The sequence below is a fragment of the Dipodomys ordii genome, unplaced genomic scaffold (assembly GCF_000151885.1).
Source record: "Dipodomys ordii isolate 6190 unplaced genomic scaffold, Dord_2.0 Scaffold10, whole genome shotgun sequence".
Classification (NCBI taxonomy): Eukaryota; Metazoa; Chordata; class Mammalia; order Rodentia; family Heteromyidae; genus Dipodomys; species Dipodomys ordii.
This window is the reverse complement of record NW_012267226.1, coordinates 20,941,232-20,960,597: the sequence shown is the minus strand read 5'-3', so window position 1 is coordinate 20,960,597 and position 19,366 is coordinate 20,941,232. Positions and strand designations below refer to the sequence as shown.

Sequence of the window (19,366 nt, the reverse complement as noted above, 5' to 3'; positions counted from 1 at the left end):
ATGGCGCCTTGGGCAGAGGCAAGGACGGATCCTGATACGTTGGGAAGTAGAAATATAGGTATTCTGCTCCTGCTTGCCTAGGATTTCTTTGGGAAACTGAGGAGAGGGGCTTGGGAGGGGAGACCCGTAGGAAGGTGGGGGTGGGGACTGGGAGGAGTGGCCCAGGGCACCTGCAAGGCTCCTTCCCGGCCGCTTCCACGGAAGCTGACCCTAGGCGGGTCTGAGGGCCACCCGCATCAGGTCTGCGCGTGGGGCGGAGCAGCAGCATCTCCACGTGTTGGCTTCCGCCTCTTCCTGAGAGTCCAAGAGCACTCCTTCCACGCCTCCGTGCCTCGGTTTACCGACGCTGGCAAGCATGGCCTAGCCTCCTGTCCAAAGGGTGGACAGTGAGCGGGGCGCCCTTCACGTTGAGGAAAAAGAGGCTGAGGAGCAGAAGCGCCCCAAAATCTGAAAGTCGGTGCGATGCGCCCCGGGACGCACCTCCCGGCCTTCTGGAAGCCTGAGCCCGCCTCGGTCTCCGTACCTGCCAGCGGCCGGGCCGGTCACCCGCCCCGCGGCGGCTTTCCCCGCCCCACCCACTCCACAGCGCGTGCATTCCCTCCACGTGGTTCTCTGTGTATACCGGTTGCCGGGGAGACCCGTGTCGGGCGGGGCTCCGGTGACGTCACAATCGGAACAAGCCAATCGCGTGTCAGTGATGCGAGACGCGGGGCGTGGTTCTGCGGGTCCGGGCGCAATGAGGCGGCTGCCCGCTGGGTGGCGCCGATTTCCCGGGAAGGTCCTTCCTGGGCCCCCGGCGGAGGCGGGGGAGAGGCGGGCAGGAGCGGAGCGAGGCCCGGGAGCCCTCTGCGTCAGCTGCTGCTCGCTGCGCCGCGCCAGGACCCGCCAGGACTCACCCGCAGCTCCATGCTTGTGCCCGGTTCGACTCGTCCATCCTCCGAGAAGAGGCAGGTACGGTGCCACCACCTGTCGGAGGTCTGGCGAGCGGGGAGGGGCGGGGGCGGGGAGGGCCGGGCTGTGCTCGCGGGGGGTCGGGCCGGCTCCGAAAGTGAAGTGTCAGCCACGGTCTGGGCAGGATGGGCGCCGGGAATATAGGGCGAGGGCCGGCTGCGCGGGGGAGCTCCAGCTGTGGGCGCCAGTGTGCGAGGGGGGCTGCCAGCTGCCAGCCCGGGGTGCCAGGAAGAGCCATCTGTGTGCGGATCGCTGTGTTCCCAGGAGCTGCTGCTCGGGCGGCCCCGGGTCGCGGTGCCCTGTGCGGTCCGCGGCCGGGAGGACGACGCCTGGCCCGGCCCCCTCCCCACGCGTGCAGGGGGGGCTCCCTTCGCCTCTGCCCGGGGGGTCGGGGTGCGGGGGTCCTGTCTCTGGCGAGTTTGCCGAAGGGGGAAGGGGGTTTAGGGAGAAGACAGCAGTTAAGCGGAAGGAGAGATTTTTCCACCAATCCCCAATCAGAAAGAGGCAACTTTGAAATTCTCACCAATCCTACAGCGAAAGTAGATGTGGGTGCTCCAGGCAAGAGCCACTTGCCCCCACCAACCCTGGCTCGTCCCCTGACTGGAGAGCCAGTGGGTGCGCCAGAGTTGGGGCATCCCTGACTCTTTGGATGCTTCAATGCAACGCCGGACAGGAATGAGGACTGGAATGAGGGCGTCCTCAAGTGCATCACCAGGTCCAGGCTGAGTCAGCCGTCTGTGCTGAGACAGGGTGGAGGCACCAGCCTGGGTCCTCCTAGTCCTCAGGGAGAGCCATCGAGCAACAGGAAGATCATCCTGGGAGCAGACAGGTGCACAGAGGCTAGAGAGGCCGAGAACCCTGCTCCTTCCTCTAGTGGCCCTGCCAAGCCCGGCCCTCCACCAGGGAATCCTGAGCCCTCCAACAGGTAGAGTGGAACTACACCCCCCCCAGGGGCCAGGCATGCCGCTGGCCTCCTGGGGGAAGCTACTTTCACCATATTTTTCTAGGTAAAGGGGCAAAGTAGCCCAAAAGGGGAAAAGTAGCCCAAAAGGGGAAAAGTAGCCCAAAAGGACTTGGCCTGTCTTGCCTTAGTGGGCCAGATATAGAGGAAGATGACAAATTATAACTGCTCTTCCTTTTCCCTTTTGGAATACGAGTAGTTCAAAAACCCACGGGGATGTAGGGTGGCATACGGACAGGGCACTCCTTGAGGGAGTAGCCTGAAGCCCTTTTCCTCTAGAAAGGGTTGCCTGATACTACCAATTCTGCTTCTAGTACGAATAAGTATTCAATAGGATTGCCATTTGTTGAACTCTTATTCCATATATTATTTCATCCTCAAAACTTAAAGTATTATTATATTAATATTATATTGTTATTATAGTTATATTTTATTTCCCTGATTGACAGCTGAAATAACTAAGATTCAGCCAGCATAAGTGACTTCCTTATTGCCTGAGATCTAATAGAAAAAGAGCTAGAATTAGGACTAGACCTGAATTCAGTCCATTATGAGAAAGTAGTGAACAAGGGCATCAGTTGTTTACGCCTGTAATCTTAGTTACTCAGGAGGCTGAGATCTGAGAATCATGGTTCAAAGTCAGCCTGGGCAGGAAAGTCCATGAAACTCTTATCTCCAAATAATCACAGAAAAGCCTGGAAGTAGCACTGTAGTTCAGATGGTAGAATGCTAGCCTTGAGCAAAAGAGCTCAGGGTCAGTGGACTGGCAGAAAAAGAAAAGAGAAGGAAGGAAGAAAAAAGAAGGAAGGGAGGGAGGGAGGGAGGGAGGGCAGTGAGCTAAAACCTGGGTGCAGGTCCCAACTTTCTATGAGCCCTGAAATTAGGTCTGCTCTATCACAAAATGCCAAGAGCTGGATTTACTCTGCCAACCCCAAAGAATCCATATTCTCTGTATTTTGCTCTCGAGTTCCATGCCAGCCCTCTGCCCTCTTTCAGTCCTGCTTCCAGTTGGACTCTCTACTGTTCTGCTTCAAAATGTTGGTTCCCAAGAGCCCTGGTAGCTCTCCTTGGCAGACATCAGCCAGCAGAGAGTGGGCATGCCACTGCCCCTTTAAGTCTCCCAGGGCTTGGAATGCAAGTGAGTGGCCATCTCTGTGAGGTCAGATAAGATACTAAATATATCGGAGCAGTAACCTGAGCTCCGGATTACCCAGCCCGAGTCAGTTTCTGGGCTCTCCACTGCTGTCCCTGCCCTGCTGGGGAAGAAGCCCCCAGGTCCCCTCCGGTGCCCCCATACAGGTCAGTAGCTGCCCCTTTGGTATCTGAACTTCATGGGGTGGCTGTGGAGTGGACAGACATGAGCAAGGCTGGGGGGCATGTAGGGGGCCACCTGCTGGGCCTGGGGAGTGCTGCCTGAAGCTCCTCCAGAGGTGGGGGCAGAGGAACACCCCAGGGGAGAGAGAGGGAGAGAGCACTGTCCCCAGGAAAGTGCCTGGGCAGAGTGACTGGAGAGGAGAATCAAGGGGTACAAGTACTTCTGGAGGTCCATTTCTTTTGCCTTTTTCTTAGACCTGGAGAGATGCCCACCCACTTCTCCACCAGTCAGGATGCCTGCCTTCCTCTCCATTCTTGTTTTTTTTTTTTTTGGTCAGTCATGGGGCTTGAACTCTGGGCCTGGGCGCTGTCCCTGCGCTCTTCAGCTCAAGGCTAGCGCTCTACCACTTGAGCCACCGAGCCACTTCCGGTTTTCTGGTTGTTAATTGGAGATAAGAGTCTCATGAACTTTCCTGCCGAGCTGGCTTTGAACCGTGATCCTTAGATCTCAGCCTCCTGAGTAGCTAGGATTACACTGATACCCGGCTTCCATTCTGTCTTACTTCCTCCCCCTCCCACCCCGCCACATGGACACACACACACACACACACACACACACACACACACACACACACACCAGCATGCTGGTGCCTACTAGGAATGAGAGAGACAGACACAAATTCCTGCTAATGCCCCCTAACAAGGAAGACAAGCCGATCGGGTACTAAGCTGGTGCTACTGGGACTTAGCCCCTCACAGAGAGTGACAGGTCAGGGAGGGGGCTCCTGGGCCCAGAGCAACGACTAAGTGTGCCCCACCCCCACCTTCACCCCCATTCTGCATGCGTGCCAGTGTTGGGTGTTTGTGCCCAGACAGTGTAGTGGGGATGGGCGCAGTTAGAAGGAAGGGTCAGAGAGTGGAGGCTCAGGGAGCCAGGGCCCCTCTGTCTCCCCTGCCCCCTGGGTCAGCACATTCTGATGTGGTTAGCAAACAGCTTTGGGAAGCTCTGAAGTCACCACTGTGGTGGTTCCCAAGCACCTGTTGAGACTGACTCCCCACTCACCTGCCCAGAGCACCTGGGTAGGAGGGAAGGGACTTCACCCTGACTGGGTGTGCCCACAGCCCAGCTCGTGGTCCTTAAGCACAGAAAGCTGAGTAGATCTGGGCAGGGAGGTGAGGGAAGGTGGCTGGGATGTAGGCCTCCCCCCTCCCCCATCCCAGGGCCAGGAGTGCCTGGGATTCTTGGGGAGCAAGTCCCTCCCCTGGCCGGGCAGGTTAGGGAGCCCTTCACGTGAGCCACAGGAAATGACAGTGGTTGATGACAGTGGCTGACGCAGGGAGCTAGACTGCCCCCCCAGGGTACAGGGCTCCTTTTGGCCCCTGACTCATCCAGCGTCGGACCTGGGGAAGTGGGGGGGCTGGTCTACAGCCAGAAAAGGAGGCTGGGGCCCAAGCCCCTGAGTATAGAGGCAGAGGCCAGTGCCAGGGGACACAGGGGTTTGGCACAGCCTATGAAACGGAGGCCTCCCAGAGCCCGCTGAGGCTGATCTGCGTTGTCGTCGGCTCAGGTTGCACCTGGCTTCCCTTTCATTTGTCTGCAATGGAAAATCCAGAGGGCCCATCCTGCAGGAATGTGTGCTCCCAGGAACTCCCCGATCCCATGGGTCCATGACCCCCGCCCCCTGCCTACCCTACTGGGCCCCAGCCTCAGAGGGGTCCAGGAAAGCGTGGAGTGGGAGGCTTGGCTTCAGAGTGGACAGTGCGCAGGTCCCCTCCCTAAGTCCCAGACTTAGGGAGGTCTACATCACTCTCAAGAGCCTCTTCTTATCTGCCGGGGGGCATCAGAAGAGCACCCATGGCTGAGAGTTCAGAGCTACTGGGAAACTCAAGTGAGTTAATATACTGTGTCCCAAGTCTTAGTGCACTTTTGTTGTTGTCAGTTGTGGGCTTTGAACTCAGGGCCTGGGAGCTGACCCTGAGCTCTTTCACTCAAGACTAGCACCCTACTACTTTGAGCCACAGCTGCACTTCCAGTTCTCTGGTGGTTATTTGGAGATGAGTCCCACAGACTTCCTGCCCAGGCTGGCTTTGAACTGAGATCCTCAGATCTCAGCCTCCTGAGTAGCTAGGATGACAGGTGTGAGCCACTGGTGCCTGGCCTTAGTGCACTTTTAAGCTCTGTACTCTGTGTGAGTGTGTGTGTGTGTGTGTGTGTGTGTGTGTGTTATACTGGAATTAGTAGTAGTAGTAATACTCTACTACTTGAGCCATACCACCAGTTCTAACTAATGTCACCAGCCTTTAATATCATCAGAAATATGAACCTTAAACACTTCATTTGAGGCCAGAAATATTTTTTAACTTACTTTGAAAGTTTTGCTATTAGCCAGATGTGGTTGTGCATAGTTGTTCATGCCTATAATCCTAACCCTAGGCAGGCTAAGGTACAAGGATCAACTTTTTAAGACCAGTCTGGTCTATATAGCAAGACGCTGTTTCAAAACCCCGCCCACAATAGCCACTATTTAAGGGTTGGGGTTCGTTTTGTTGTTTTGTTAGTTTTTTTTTTTGTTTTTTTAACTCGGGGCCTAGGGGCTATCCCTTGGCTTTTTTCTCAAGGCTGGCACTCTACCACTTGAGCCACAGTTCCACTTCTGGCTTTTCTTTGTGGGGGTGGGGGAATGGAGGGGGTTAATTGTAAGTAGGAATCTCATGGACTTTCCTGCCTAGGCTGGCTTCAACAGTTAACCCTCAGATCTCAACCTTCTGATGCCCTAGGTTTATAAGTGTGAGCCACCCAGCACCTACGTTCTATTTTTTGTTGTTGTTGTTGGTGGTGGTGGTGGTCCTGGGGCTTGAACTCTGGGCCTGGGCACTGTCCCTCAGCTCTTCAGCTCAAGGCTAGCGCTCTACCACTTGAGCTACAGTGCCATTTCTGATTTTCTTGTGGTTTATTGGAGATGAGTTTTACGGACTTTCTTGCCCAGGCTGGCTTTGAACTGCGATCCTCAGATCTCAGCCTCCTGAGTAGCTAGGATTACAGACATGAGCCATCGGCACCCGGCCTGGCTTCTATTTTAAGTTCTTTGTACATTTACTTTTTTAATTGTAGAAACATTTTTTTTATTAAAAAGCAGTTTCCTCTTTCATTGGGATGTTCATAAGTTTGAGGCACTTCATTATCTGAGAGACATCCAGTGCTCAGTTCTTCCTAGACACTGAGCCCACAGCGCCCAACAGACGCAGGATGTATGGATGGCCCTGAACACTAGAGTCCGGCTGCTGAGATGGAATCAGCCACTAGAGCCGCTTGGAGTCTGGTCCATAGGTGTGCAGCACCTGCTGGCCAGGTGCTGGCTGCTTGTCTCAGGTGTTCTGACAGGAAGCTGAGTGCCTCTGTGTGGAGGAATGCTGGCATCCGCCCAGGAGGGGAAACCAAGCAGAGGGATGGGGAATCTAGGAGAGAAGGGAAGAGCGGGCACCTGCTCAGGCGGCATGAAGGAAGAGCAGGGGCAGGGACTGTGCAAGGTGGCGGGCACCTGGGAGGCACCGCCTGGAGCCACAGGCCTGGACTTGCCAGCTCTGGGCAAACAGTGAAAGGAACCAGCAGCAAGGGCCCCACGCCGGGCAGGGAGGGGAAGGGGGAATCCCAGCCAATCGGCTGGCCTCCCACTGCCCCATGGAAGAGCCATTCAGTCCCGGCCGTTCCTGTGGCAACAGGGAGACTCCGCAGCCATGTGAGGGCCTGGCCTGTCCCTGCCTTGCGCAGCCACGGCCCCAGCTCCAACTCCTGCCTGCGGGACATTCTGCGACCTCCAGGGTCAGCCAGGTAACAAGGGGTGCCAGCCCAAGCCGCCGCCTTACCTGGGAGGTGGCAAGACTTCGCTGGAGGGGAGAGACGTTGGCAAGGCCTCAGCCCCAGCAGGGCCCCTCTCTCCACAGACGGAACTGTTCGGGGCTCAGCAGCAGCTTCCAGGGGCTGTTAGTGATGGAGTCACTCCCAGGGCTGGGGGAAGGGAGGGGGAGGAGGCTGGCAGTTGCCTGCCAGATTGGAGCCAAGAGGAGAGCCAGGATTGGGGCGTCCTGGGGTGATTCTGGGAGCCTGGAGATGTGGCTCCATGTCCAGCCCCCAACCCTTCCAGGGTTGAATGTCTGCACTTGCTGCGCCTTGTTTGCCCCCAGAGTCTCTTGCGTCAACTGCGGGGCCAAGAGAGGTCATGGGCTTGGGTAACTGCCACCAGAATACCAATTCCCTGGAGTGGAGGAGGGGAGGAATGGGGGGGCGGAGCCATGAGCTCATACCCTGGGTTGGTCATGTATCTGATTGGCTGTTAGTTGTCCCAGAGCCCGGCTCCTGAGACCTGGAGTCTCTTTGACTTTGCATTATTGATGGAGTTCTCCAACGTGAAATAGAGCAGGACTCGTCCCCTGCCCCCACCCCGGAGCCTCTGTCGTCTCTGTCACCCAGTTACCTCTTCCCAGAGCAGAGGGAAAGTTATGTCGGCTGTGGCAACCGGCAGGCCACAAGGTTAGTGTGCTCTGGGCCAGGCAAGAAGAGGGCAGACTGTAAGATGGACAAGCCTTTCTGGTGCCCGCCTGCACTGAAACTGGCTGAGGGTCTCTGGCAGAGTTGAGGAATGCCTTGCTGGGGCCTATGTGGAAGTCGAGACCTGCTCATCTCCCACCCCGGCACCTTTCCCAAGCCTTATGTGGCTTGGGTTTCCCCAGCTTTCTGCCAGGTTCTCAGCACTTGAGGCTTGGCACCGGCTCCTCTCTGCCCAATGGGCTAAGCTGTTGGCCCAGGGTAGGCTGCCGGCTGTCCCAATGTCTGCCCACCGCCGGCTTATCTCACTGGGGGCAGTGAAGGCAGCCTGGCGCCTGGGCTGAGGTCAAGCTGGCCTGGCCAGGAGGTGGCCAACCCTGCCATTATTATAGACTGGGAAGGGAGGAGCCAGGCTGCCCGGCGGGGACTGACCGGGAGGAGATAATAACCAGTCATTGTTAAGTGTTTTCACGTGTTATGTCATTTATTCCTCACAACCACCGTGGGAGACGGGAATCGGGATGATAATTATTAGACTCATTTACAGGGAAGGACACTGGAGCTCAGAGAAGTTAAATAACTGATGCAAAATTGCCCAGCTAGTCTCTCACAAGTCAAAATCAAGGTTTAGTGGGAAGATCGCTGGGCCAGATTCTGAAAGACTTGGATTCCAGTCTTGGCTCTGCTGGCGTGCAACCTTGGGCAAACCCGAGTCATTTTCCCCATCAGTACAGCATGGTCCTTTAGGGCCCTCCAATCTCCACATTCAGGGATTTCTGCATTCCTTCACCAGACCCTCCCCAACTACAACCGACTTGTGGGGAGAAGGGCTGGCAGTGCCAACTGCACTGTGGGATTTTGGCCTCTAGGGGGCACACTTTGCACAAGCTAAGTATCACCACGCGGTAATTTGGCATCTCTATTGGGAGGGGACCTCTCCTGGGGAGCCACCAGCCCTAGCGCTACTTAAAACAGGAGGCTAAGCTCGCCGAAGAGGATAAGTTCTAACAGGGGCTTGAAGCATCGTGTCCAGAGATGGGAGACTGGACACAGGTCCAGCCCCTGTCACCTCCCCTCTGAGCTTTCTTTTCTTCATGAGGGATGGGACTCCATGATCTTTAGGACATTCTAGGAGACTGTGATGCTCTTCACACAAGTCAGAGGGCGGGAAGGTGGCAGGGAGGAGGGTAGAGCACCTGCCTGGCAAATGAGGCTGAGTTCAAATCCCACATATACATAAATCAAGACAGGAAGCTGAATAGCATATGAAATACCCAGCACCCTTGGGCCAAAGGGCAAGAATGGTGAGGCCCAACTTCAGAGTTTCTGCAAAAGCTAAGGATGGGAGCCAATGACAGTTGGCCAAAAGAAAGAGTGAGAAGCTAGTAGGGTTGGGCAGCCCCTGCTTGTAAATTTGGGTCTTTGAGAGGAAGACTTGTGCCCAGGACAGGCGGCTTCTGTTATTACACTAATGCAGGAAAGCCCGCGCACATACCCACATCCATCCATGCGTTTCTTGGCAGCCGTTGAAGACACGGGCTGGTCGGGCCCCTGTTGAGCCCTACCTGCGCAGGCCTCGTGGGGACCCCCACCCAGCAGGGCCCTTTGACAACGGCTCTTCTTGTCTTTCAGCCCATGAGGCTCCCAGTTCCCACTGAGCACCGCCCTGAAGGATGTCCCAGCTCTCCTCCACCCTGAAGCGCTACACAGATTCAACCCGCTACACAGATGCCCCTTTTGCCAAATCGGGCTATGGTACCTACTCCCCCTCCTCCTACGGGGCCAACCTGGCCACCTCCTTCCTGGAGAAGGAGAAACTTGGTTTCAAGCAGGGTACCCCCAGCAGCTTCCTCCCCCGGCCACGCACCTATGGCCCCTCCTCCATCCTGGACTATGATCGAGGCCGCCCCTTGCTGAGACCTGACATCATTGGAAGTAGTAAGCGGGCAGAGAGCCAGACCCGGGGCTCTGAGCGGCCTTCAGGCAGTGGACTCAGTGGGGGCAGCGGATTCCCTTATGGAGTGACCAGCAACTCCCTTAGCTACCTGCCCATGAATGCCCGTGACCAAGGAGTGACTCTGAACCAGAAGAAATCCAACAGCCAATCCGACCTGGCCCGGGATTTCTCCAGCCTTCGGACCTCAGATAGCTACCGGACTTCTGATGGCTACCGGATAGACCCTGCAAACCTGGGTCGCAGCCCCATGCTCGCCCGCACGCGCAAGGAGCTCTGTGCGCTGCAGGGCCTCTACCAGGCGGCCAGCCGCTCGGAGTACCTGGTGGATTACTTGGAGAACTACGGTCACAAGAGCAGCTCGCCACAGGTGCTCACACAGGCCTCTCCCTCACGAGTCCCTGAAGTCCTCAGCCCCACCTACCGACCCAGTGGCCGTTACACACTGTGGGAGAAGAGCAAGAGCCAGACGCCTGGGCCCAGCCGCTCCTGCTCTCCAGGGCGAGACACCATGGTGAGTTTATCCTTGGGGATGTATGTGGTGATGGGCCAGGAAGACAGAACATCTATGTAGAAGAGCCAGGTTGGGGTCAGGACTGAGCATGGCTGCTACCCAAGGGGAGGGGTCCCATGGCCCCCCCGGATCTGGAATTCCAGGGTGCAGAGTCTGTGGAACGCTTGACTACCGCCACATATGCTGTTATTCTTACTGTGCCCCCCAAAATACCAGGGTTTCTGCAAGCTCCAGACCACCAGTGCTCCCTGTGGGCAGAGGGGCCTCCCAGCTCTGGCTGTCTTTCCCTCTGTCCAGGCGGGAAGCCTGGCATGCCTCTAATTGACACTGTTGAGCTCAGGCCAAGGGATCTGGACATCAAGATTTACCTGTCTTTAGGGCTTCCCATTCGCCCAGTCTTGCCTGGGCTGGTATAGGAAAGAAACTGTGCAGGATACTGACCAAGGATCTAATCTCTGTACATGCCTCTCTGGGGCACCAATTGCCTTCTGACTTTTTTTTTTTTTTGGTTGGTTGTAGGGCTTGAATTCAGGGCCTGGGCCTGGGTACTGCCACCCCTGAGCTTTCTCACTCAAGGCTAGTTCTCTACTTTGAGCCACAGTGCCACTTCTGGTTTTCTGGTGATTCATTGGAGATAAGAGTCTCACAGACTTTCCTGCCTGGGCTAGCTTCAAACCATGATCCTCAGGTCTCAGCCTCCTGAGTAGCTAGGATTCCAGGTGTGAGCCACCAACACACCATATCTTCTGCCTTTTTTTGTAGTTATTAATGTGCCCATTAGGTGGCAAGCTCCCAGAGGTTGAGAAAGATCTTATCTCTAGATCCCTCACCACGTGCCCTGGCAGTGCCCAGCTCAGCTGACCTGCTGATTGCCTAGATGGACACAGGTGGATGGATGGACGGATGGTCAGGTGGATGGACAGGTGGACATTTAAGCATGTGGACCAGGGGGGTTGGGTGCTGTGTGTTATCTATTTTCTTAAACCCCCCCTTCCCCTCCATACACACACACTGTAGAACATAGACCTTCTGTGACCAAGGGGAACTGGGCCATAGCAAGCAATTTTGCTCAAAAGGGCTTGTCCAGACAGAGGGGGGAGGGGTTGTGGACTTGGGCAGGGTTTTGGACTGCAGCCTGTGCAGTGCATATATCATAACTAAGAGCTTGAAAGGACAGCTTTGCTAACATTACTTAGGGAGGGCAACTAGGAAAGTGCTATGCTATGGGGGACACAAGAGCTGTGTCCCTCAGGACATTGAGGTGAGACAAGGCAGAGCTGGCTAGCCTGGCGAGCTAGTAGACGGGGAGAACGTGTCCACACAGCCGGCCTGGGAGGGAAGGCTGGGGAGCGCCGCAGGCTGTGCCTGAGTGGAACAGGAGTCACTCAGACATGCTGGGTAGTCTTCATCCAGGGAGTGATCAAAAGCAGCTCCCAAAGAGTGGAGCTGTGGCTCAAGTGGTAGAGCGCCAGCCTTGAGCAGAAAAAGCTAAGGGGGCAATGCAGAGGCCTTGAGTTCAAGCCCCAGTGCTGGCACTAGGGGAAAAAAAAAGCAGCTCCCAATGGGTGGACTCCTTTCCACTTCTCAGAAGAGAAGGGTTCTTTCTGGTGAACACTGCTTCTCTGAGTGGGGTCTGCAGACCACCCACCTCAGAATTACCTGTTGAGCTTAGTTCCCTGGGATCCACTGAGCCAAATCCAACCAGGAGGGGAGGGGGGTCTCAAAATCTGTTCTTGCCACAGTTCTTTGGGAGATAGCTCAGCATGCTGAGACTGACCGCATCCCCACCCACCCTTCATCTCCTATGGCAAGACTCCCCTGGGAATGAGTCTCATGCTTCCCATCCACACCCCAAACCTCTCTGGGGGTCTTCTGCCCTCCACCTCTTCCCCGGGGGCCACCTAGCCCCACCTCCACCCCAGGGCCAAGGAGAGGGGAACTTAGAGACAAGGCCTTAGAAGGGTGACACATCATTCTGGGGCAAACGCAGCCACCCAAACACCCCTCCCTCCGGCCCAGAAGCAGGTGAGACTGTCCGGGTTCCTTCAGTGCCTGAGCTGAGTCCTAGGGCAGTGGCCTAAGACCTTTTCTTGACTTTGCTACTCCTGTGCTCACTTCTAGAAGCTGACAGTGGAGAGCAACCCATGTGGACTGGGCACTGTCCCTGAGCAATTTTGCTCAAGGGTAGCACTCTACCACCTTGAGCCACAGTGCCATTTCTGGTTTTTGAGTGGTATATTGGAGATAAGAGTCTCACAGGGACTTTTCTGCCTGGGCTGGCTTTGAACCATGATCCTCAGATCTCAGCCTGAGTAGCTAGGGTTACAGGTATGAACCACAGGCACCCAGCACTACCTACCACTTCTTTTTTAAACCAGGCCCAGTTTCCATTCAGATCTCCATTTGAGGGCCTTGTATTCCCATTCACTCACTTACAAGTGAAATCCCAGCTTTCTTGAGGCCTTGTTTAACTTCCAAATCTGTTTTCTCTTCTGTAACTTGAAGATGCTCAGAGTTCCAGCTTCATAGATGGTTGGGAAAGAGCCTGACATGTGCTTGCTGCTGCTCCTTGCGCCTTGCAATGCTACGGGAGACGTAGGAGTCACGATCCCTGCCCTTGTGCCTTCACAGTTCACTTGGGGAAATGTGTTCTTAAATAATTCCAGTAGGAGGCGGCTATGGGTGTTAATAAGTGCCTGCAGTGGTCAGAAAGGCAGAGGTCACCTGAGGCTGCGGCAGGCTGCCTGGACCTCTGGGAGAGATGGTTTGCCTCATTCACCTTGGACACCTGTCAGCTGAACTTTGTTTCCTCATCTATAAAAGGGTACGGTCACACCTGCCCTGCCACCTCATGGCATGCCATTAGACCTAAAGCAAACAATGAATGTGGAAATGTTAACCAGTAAAAGACACTGCAGAAGAGTTTGTTTCAGCTTAAAAGGAAAACGATGGGGATGTAGCTCAGTGCAAAAATAAACTTAAAAGGGTACAGAAAGGGCATTGAATGGGGAGGGCCTGTCCTGCGGGAGGGACAGGAGAATGTGTGTCCTGTAGCCCAGGACTCTCAGGGTGACTGACTTGCAGTTGACTTTCATAAAGAAAGACACAGGGCTGGGAAGGTGGCTCAGTGGTAGAGTGCTTGCCTAGCATGCATGAAGCCCTGGGTTCGATTCCTCAGTACCACATACACAGAAAAAGCCAGAAGTGGTACTGTGGCTCAAAAGAAGCTCAGGGACAGTGTGCAGGCCCTGAGTTCAAGTCCCAGGACTCTCTCTCTCTCTCTCACACACACACACACACAAGATGCAGGCCCTGACCAGGGCAGAAGGGTTCCACCAGATCACATGAACTTGGACTATCACAGTGAGCACAAGAAAAGAACTAATTGGAGGTGGGGGATGAATTTGGAACACCCCTCTTTCACACCAACAAAATGCCGATCGGATGCCAGTCGGTGGGGGTGCAGCAGGGGTAAATGCCTTCACTGCCTCCCCTAGTGGGGATTCCAAGCCAGCCCAGGTGGCTTGGCCCTGTCGACAGCCAGAAGCCAGAGTACCAACCAGCCGCGCCCCTCCTCCCCGCCCCACCACTCCCGTACCCGGGGCCTATGGAAGGACAAGCTGTTCCCACTGAGCCCTGCCAGGGTTCTGCTTTAACCCCTACAATCCTTCCTAATCCTCCTCTGCTCCACCCCTCCAGCTGCTCCCTGGCCAGCCCTGGCACGCTGCCCGCTGGCCTGAGCCCTGCACTCGGCGCTGGCCCCGCCCAGGCCTTCCCCTTCTCTCCCAGGCCCCTCCCAAGCACCGAGAGCAGGCTGGGCAGGCACCTGCTCCCCTCACAGAGCTAGTCACCGAGGCTCCATGCCTGGCCCAGCCTCTTCTCCCACACGCTGCCTCTCTCACACCCTTGCCCTCTGCTTGGGGACCTGTTTCTGGAAGCAATCAAACTTGGGTCCCTGGGTCCTGTTTGTCACTAGGGCTGCTGACTCATCTTCCGAAGCCTTGGGTTCCAGCTGTTCAGTGGCAGGGAGATTATATAAACTCAAGTCATGTGACTTTCCTCTTGGGGGGGACTTTGAACTTGAAAGCTGCCCTGCAGAGAACAAGTGGAGGATGGCAGGAGCTGCCCTGAGCTTCCGATGAGACGCTGACCTTCCTCTTCCATCCCTTGCCTGTCTCGCGTCTGGCTCAGCCGCACTGGACTGCGTGTCTGTTGTCTTCTCACTCAGCCGCGCCGGGGCCTGTCCTCGCCCATTCCCACTCCCGGCTCCCGCAGCCACCCTGAGAGGCCTGCCGCACATGAAGGTCACTGGGAGGAGCTGTTAAGGGGCAGAGTTCCCACAGCCAGGACCAGGGCAGCCATGGGGGTGTGTGATTATAGTAGCAAGATGCTGCTGGTGAGGATGCACTTGCTGTGGGCTGTGACCTGCCTGGTGGCTTTGGCACGGTCCCTAGCCAAGCTGTGTTTCTCAATTATTGCCCAGCACCCTCCATTCTCCCTGCCCCTCCCCTCCACCCCCACTCCAGGACGGCTCCGTGAGTTGATGTGGCGCTTGGTGGGGCTTAGCAATGCAGAAGTTAATCCAAGCCTGGCTAAACGTTCCCTGCCCCTAGGGGAGCCGTCCCCCTGACCATCAGCTTCGGAGATGAACATCATGTTCAGAGCCTAGAGCTGCCCACGTGGCTCCCTGTCCCCTCTTACCTCAATGCGTGCGTAAAACCTGCATCCCAGACAGAGGTGGAAACAGGAGAAAGAAGTGTGTGGGCTTCTGGAATCTGGCTGGTTCAGGCCAGATTGCCTGGGGCTTGGAGGAGTTTAGAGTTATTTGGCTGTAGAGTTCCAAGTCATACCAGGAAGCAGGGCTTCCTACAGCTGGTGGGGTCAGCTGGCCTCCCATGGCAACTATGGAAGGGGCCTCTACCCTGTTGTCTGCGGCCAGTCAAGCCACCAGTCTATCCATTTGCTGTGACAATGGCAGGCACACGCAGGGAGCCAGCCCACTGACCTCGAGTCATCTGCCTGAGCCCAAGCAATGTCATCAGGCCCTGGATGAAGTTGCCACTCAGATCTGAGAGAAGCAGGACATTCTCGGGTCCTGCCCGAATAGGACCAGACTTGGCTTTAATGTATACTTCATGCCATGCCAGAAAGGATTTGAGGAGAAGACACTGACGTATGCTCCAGAGCCCAACTCTGAGAAATAGCAGAGTGGGGCTAGGAAAGAGCTCCACATAGTTGAGGCACAGAAAATCTCAGAGCCTGACTAAGCTAGATTTGGGTTCCAAAGACACTCCTGTTTGCACATAGCCCACTTGGAGAAATGGATCTTGGCTACTAAGGAAGTAAGCCACATTGGAAATGGACCTGTGGCTCACATGGTGCAGAACACCAGCCTTGAGTGAAAAAGTTAAGGGACAGAGTCTCAGTCCTAAATTCAAGTCTAAGTACTGACAAAGGAAGGAAGGAAGGAAGGAAGGAAGGAAGGAAAGAAAGAAAGAAAGAAAGGAAAGACAGAAGAAAGAAAAGGAAACCTGTGTCCTACAGCAGTCAGACATTGTGGACAAGACTGGACCTTGTGTCCACACACACCCCAGACTTCTTAAAGTACTTATGTCAGAGCTTTCTCCATCTAACCTTCCAACTCTGAGACACTACCCCCCCACCCCCCACCCCCACCCCGCAACCTCCTACATCCAGGAAGGAGGGAGAGCACACTGGTAAAGTACCAAGGTATTCTGGGTTATGAGTGTCATGTCTCTGGGTCATAGGGATATAGACCAAATGTTACAGTGGCTGAGCATCTCTTGGGCACTGTCCCCACCCACAGCACACTGGCTTAGCATGCAAAACCAGACCCACACCCTGCCCTCAGAGGCTCAGTGGGACTTTCAGAATTACAGGCAGAGTCTGGCCAGGCCCTCTTAAGACCTCACTAAGAGAACCAACAAAGGCTGGGCGCCAGTGGCTCATGTCTATAATGCTAGCTACTCAGGAGGCTGAGATCTGAGGATCCCGGTTCAGGCCAGCCCAGCCAAAACAGCCCAAGGGACTCTGGTCTCCAATGAACCACCAGAAAACCAGAAGTTGAGCTATGGCTCAGAGTGGTAGACTGCTAGCCTTGAGTGAAAAAAGATCAGGGACAGTGCCCAGGCCCTGAGTTCAAGCTCTACAATCTTCCAAAAAAGAGAGAACCCACAACTTTGTCCGGGAAAAGCCTTTGGTGTATTGGTACAACCAAGACAAGCTATATACCATCTGTTGATAAAAGTTTTCCAAACACTTATGAAACAGAGATACAGATGATAAGTTAACAGTTAACAGTGTTGAAATGCAACTCCAGTAGACTGAGTACATGCAGTCATGGGGTGTTTAGAAATGGGTAGAGTTAATGGGAAAGGCCTCATGAAAGACCTGAGGTTGGTGTCTTTGTTGGTTCGTTTGTTGTGCTGGGAATCAAAATCAGGGCCTTACACACTCTAGGCAAGTGCTCTACCAAGAGCTACATGTGTACTAAGACCCAAATTTTGAATCTTTTTTTTTTTTTTTGTCCATCATGGGCTTGAACTCTGGGCCTGGGCACTGTCCTTGCGTTCTTCAGCTCAAGGCGAGCACTCTAACACTTGAGCCACAACACCACTTCCAGATTTCTGGTGGTTTATTGGAGATAAGAGTCTCACAGACTTTCCTGCCTGGTCTGGCTTTGAACCTCGATCCTCAGATCTCAGCTTCCTGAGTAGCTAGGATTACAGGCGTGAGCCACCAGCTCCCGGCTGAATCAATTTTTTAAATAAGTATTGACAGAGAAGGAAGGGTATCCCAGAATTTCTTAGGGTTTAGGTCTGGGTTCAAAGCTCTATATCTTTATTAGTTTTATGGTTCTGGTAGGTTATTTTGACCTCTGAGCATAAAGTCCCTCATCTGTAAAATAGAGGTAATAGATACTAGTTCATGATATAATTATGGCAACTGGATATATTTCTTTATATCTATATAGTATATCTACATATATATGTATGTCTATATACCTATATAGATATTTATATCTATGTATCTATATTTTATATATTTATACAGATATATACATTTATATAGAGATCTATATATAGCTATATAGCTAAATATATATTTGTGTATATTTATGCCTAGATAAGTATAGCTCTATATATATAGAGAGAGAGAGAGCTATACTTAGTATATATATATATATATATATATATATATATATACGTAGAGATAAGTATCTGTTGAAAAAGAACTTGTTTAATCACTGGCAGTGGATTTGCTCTGGTTTAGTTTGAGACTTTTTTTTGCTGTTTTGTTTTGTTGGTTGTGGGGCTTGAACTCTGGGCTTGGGCACTATCCCTGTGTTCTTCAGCTCAAGGCAAGTGCTCTACCGCATGAGCCACAACACCACTTCCTTTCCTGCCTGGGCTGGCTTTAACCATGATCCTCAAATCTTAACCTCCTGAGTAGCTAGGATTACAGGCTTGAACCAATGGCACCCTGAGGGTTTTTTTTTTTTTTTATACAAGGTCTCACTGTGTAACCCAAGCTGTCCTGGATCGCCTCCTGCCTCAGTTTCCCAAATGCTGGAATTCTCAGCTACAGTTTTATTTTTAATCAGAAGAGCAGGTCAGACAGTGGCATAAGTCAAGGAGATGTGAGGATGGTGACAATAGAAGGTAGTTATGGGAAAACAGTCTTACTCTTAGACTGCACGTAAGATGCCCTAGCAGTTTCAGATCAAGAAAGATGCTTAGCCGGGCACTGGTGGCTCACGCCTGTCATCCTAGCTACTCAGGAGGCTGAGATCTGAGGATTGCAGCTCAAAGCCAGCCTGGGCAGGAAAGTCAGTGAGACTTTTAGCTCCAATTACTCACCAGAAAACCAGAAGTAGCACTGTGGCTCAATGTGGTAGAGCACTAACCATGAATGAAGAAGCTCAGGGACAGTGCCCAGGCCCTGAGTTCAAGCCCCAGAACTGGCAAATAGATAAATAAATAAAATAAAAAGACAGAGACCAGGAAGATCATAGTTTGAGGGTAGCCTGGGCACAAAGTTAGCAAGACCCTATCCCAAGCAGAAAGGTACGTATAAGAAGATATTGGTGGCTCATACCTGTAATCCTAGCTGTTCAAGAAGCTGGATTCTGAGGATTGAGATCTGAGCCAGCCTGAGGGGAAAAGCCTGAGTGACTCATCTCAAACTAACTACCACAAAACGGGAAGCGAAACTGTGGCTCAAGTAGTAGAGTGCCAGCCTTGAACAAAGAAACTAAGGGACAGTGCCCAAGCCCAGAGTTCAAACCTCCATACAGCAAGGGAGAGAGAGAGAGAGAGAGAGAGAGAGAGAGCTATGTGTGGTGGCATGCGCCCATCATCCCAGCTATTCCAGCTAGGTGAGAGGCTTTAAGTAAGCAGAATGATAGTTCAGGCCAATTCAACCTGGGAGGGGGTGACGCAAGGTCCCACATGAAAAAGTAACTAAAGCTAAAAGAACTAGACCACCAGTAGATCTACAAGATTACCAGCCTAGCACCAAACCCCAGCACGGACAAAAAAAAAAAAATCAGTGATGCACTAGAGCAGCTTAGATAAAAGAACTGCTCGTTTGAGGCCAGCCTGTATTACATAGTGAGATCCTGTCTCAGAAAAACAGGGGGAAGGAGGTGTTAGGAGGAAGAGGGGTGGCTGGGAGGGGGTAGGGGCCTGGGGATATGGTTCATATGATAGTGTCTACCTAGAAATAGAAAGCAGGAGGCCCTGAGTTCAAAGAATAATCATCAAGGGGCAAGGGTAAGATACAGGGTGGAGTGTGAGCACTGTAGCAGAGTGCCGTAGCGCTGAGAGCGATGTGGCTGCAAAGCAGGAAGTTTCTTTTAAAAATAAAAATACAAACGTTACTGCCCTGGATCCAGCCTTCGGGCCTGGGGTCGGATGATGCCCCTAGCATAACCTGACCTCAAGAATCGCCAGACACAGGTGGGGGATGCCTCCCCTGGGTGAGGGGGGAACCATTTGGTCCCTGCCAAAGCAACCTCAGGCAGGACTGGACACCCAGAAAACCTAGGAGCAGCATAAACGTGCATTGTTATAAATGTCCATACGGCCCTTGGAGGAGCGCGGGGCG

General features: G+C 53.7%; 1 protein-coding gene across 1 annotated transcript in view; it reads left to right on the top strand.

The window, feature by feature from the left end:
• The first annotated feature begins 816 nt into the window (after nt 1-816).
• The window catches only part of Usp2 (ubiquitin specific peptidase 2), a 29,274-nt gene continuing 10,724 nt past the window's right edge, over nt 817-19,366 (top strand). The window contains exons 1-2 of the mRNA XM_013009791.1: nt 817-951; nt 9,402-10,237. Coding sequence (XP_012865245.1) covers nt 9,443-10,237 — 795 coding nt within the window. The 5' untranslated portion in view covers nt 817-951; nt 9,402-9,442. The remainder of the gene's footprint in view (nt 952-9,401; nt 10,238-19,366) is intronic.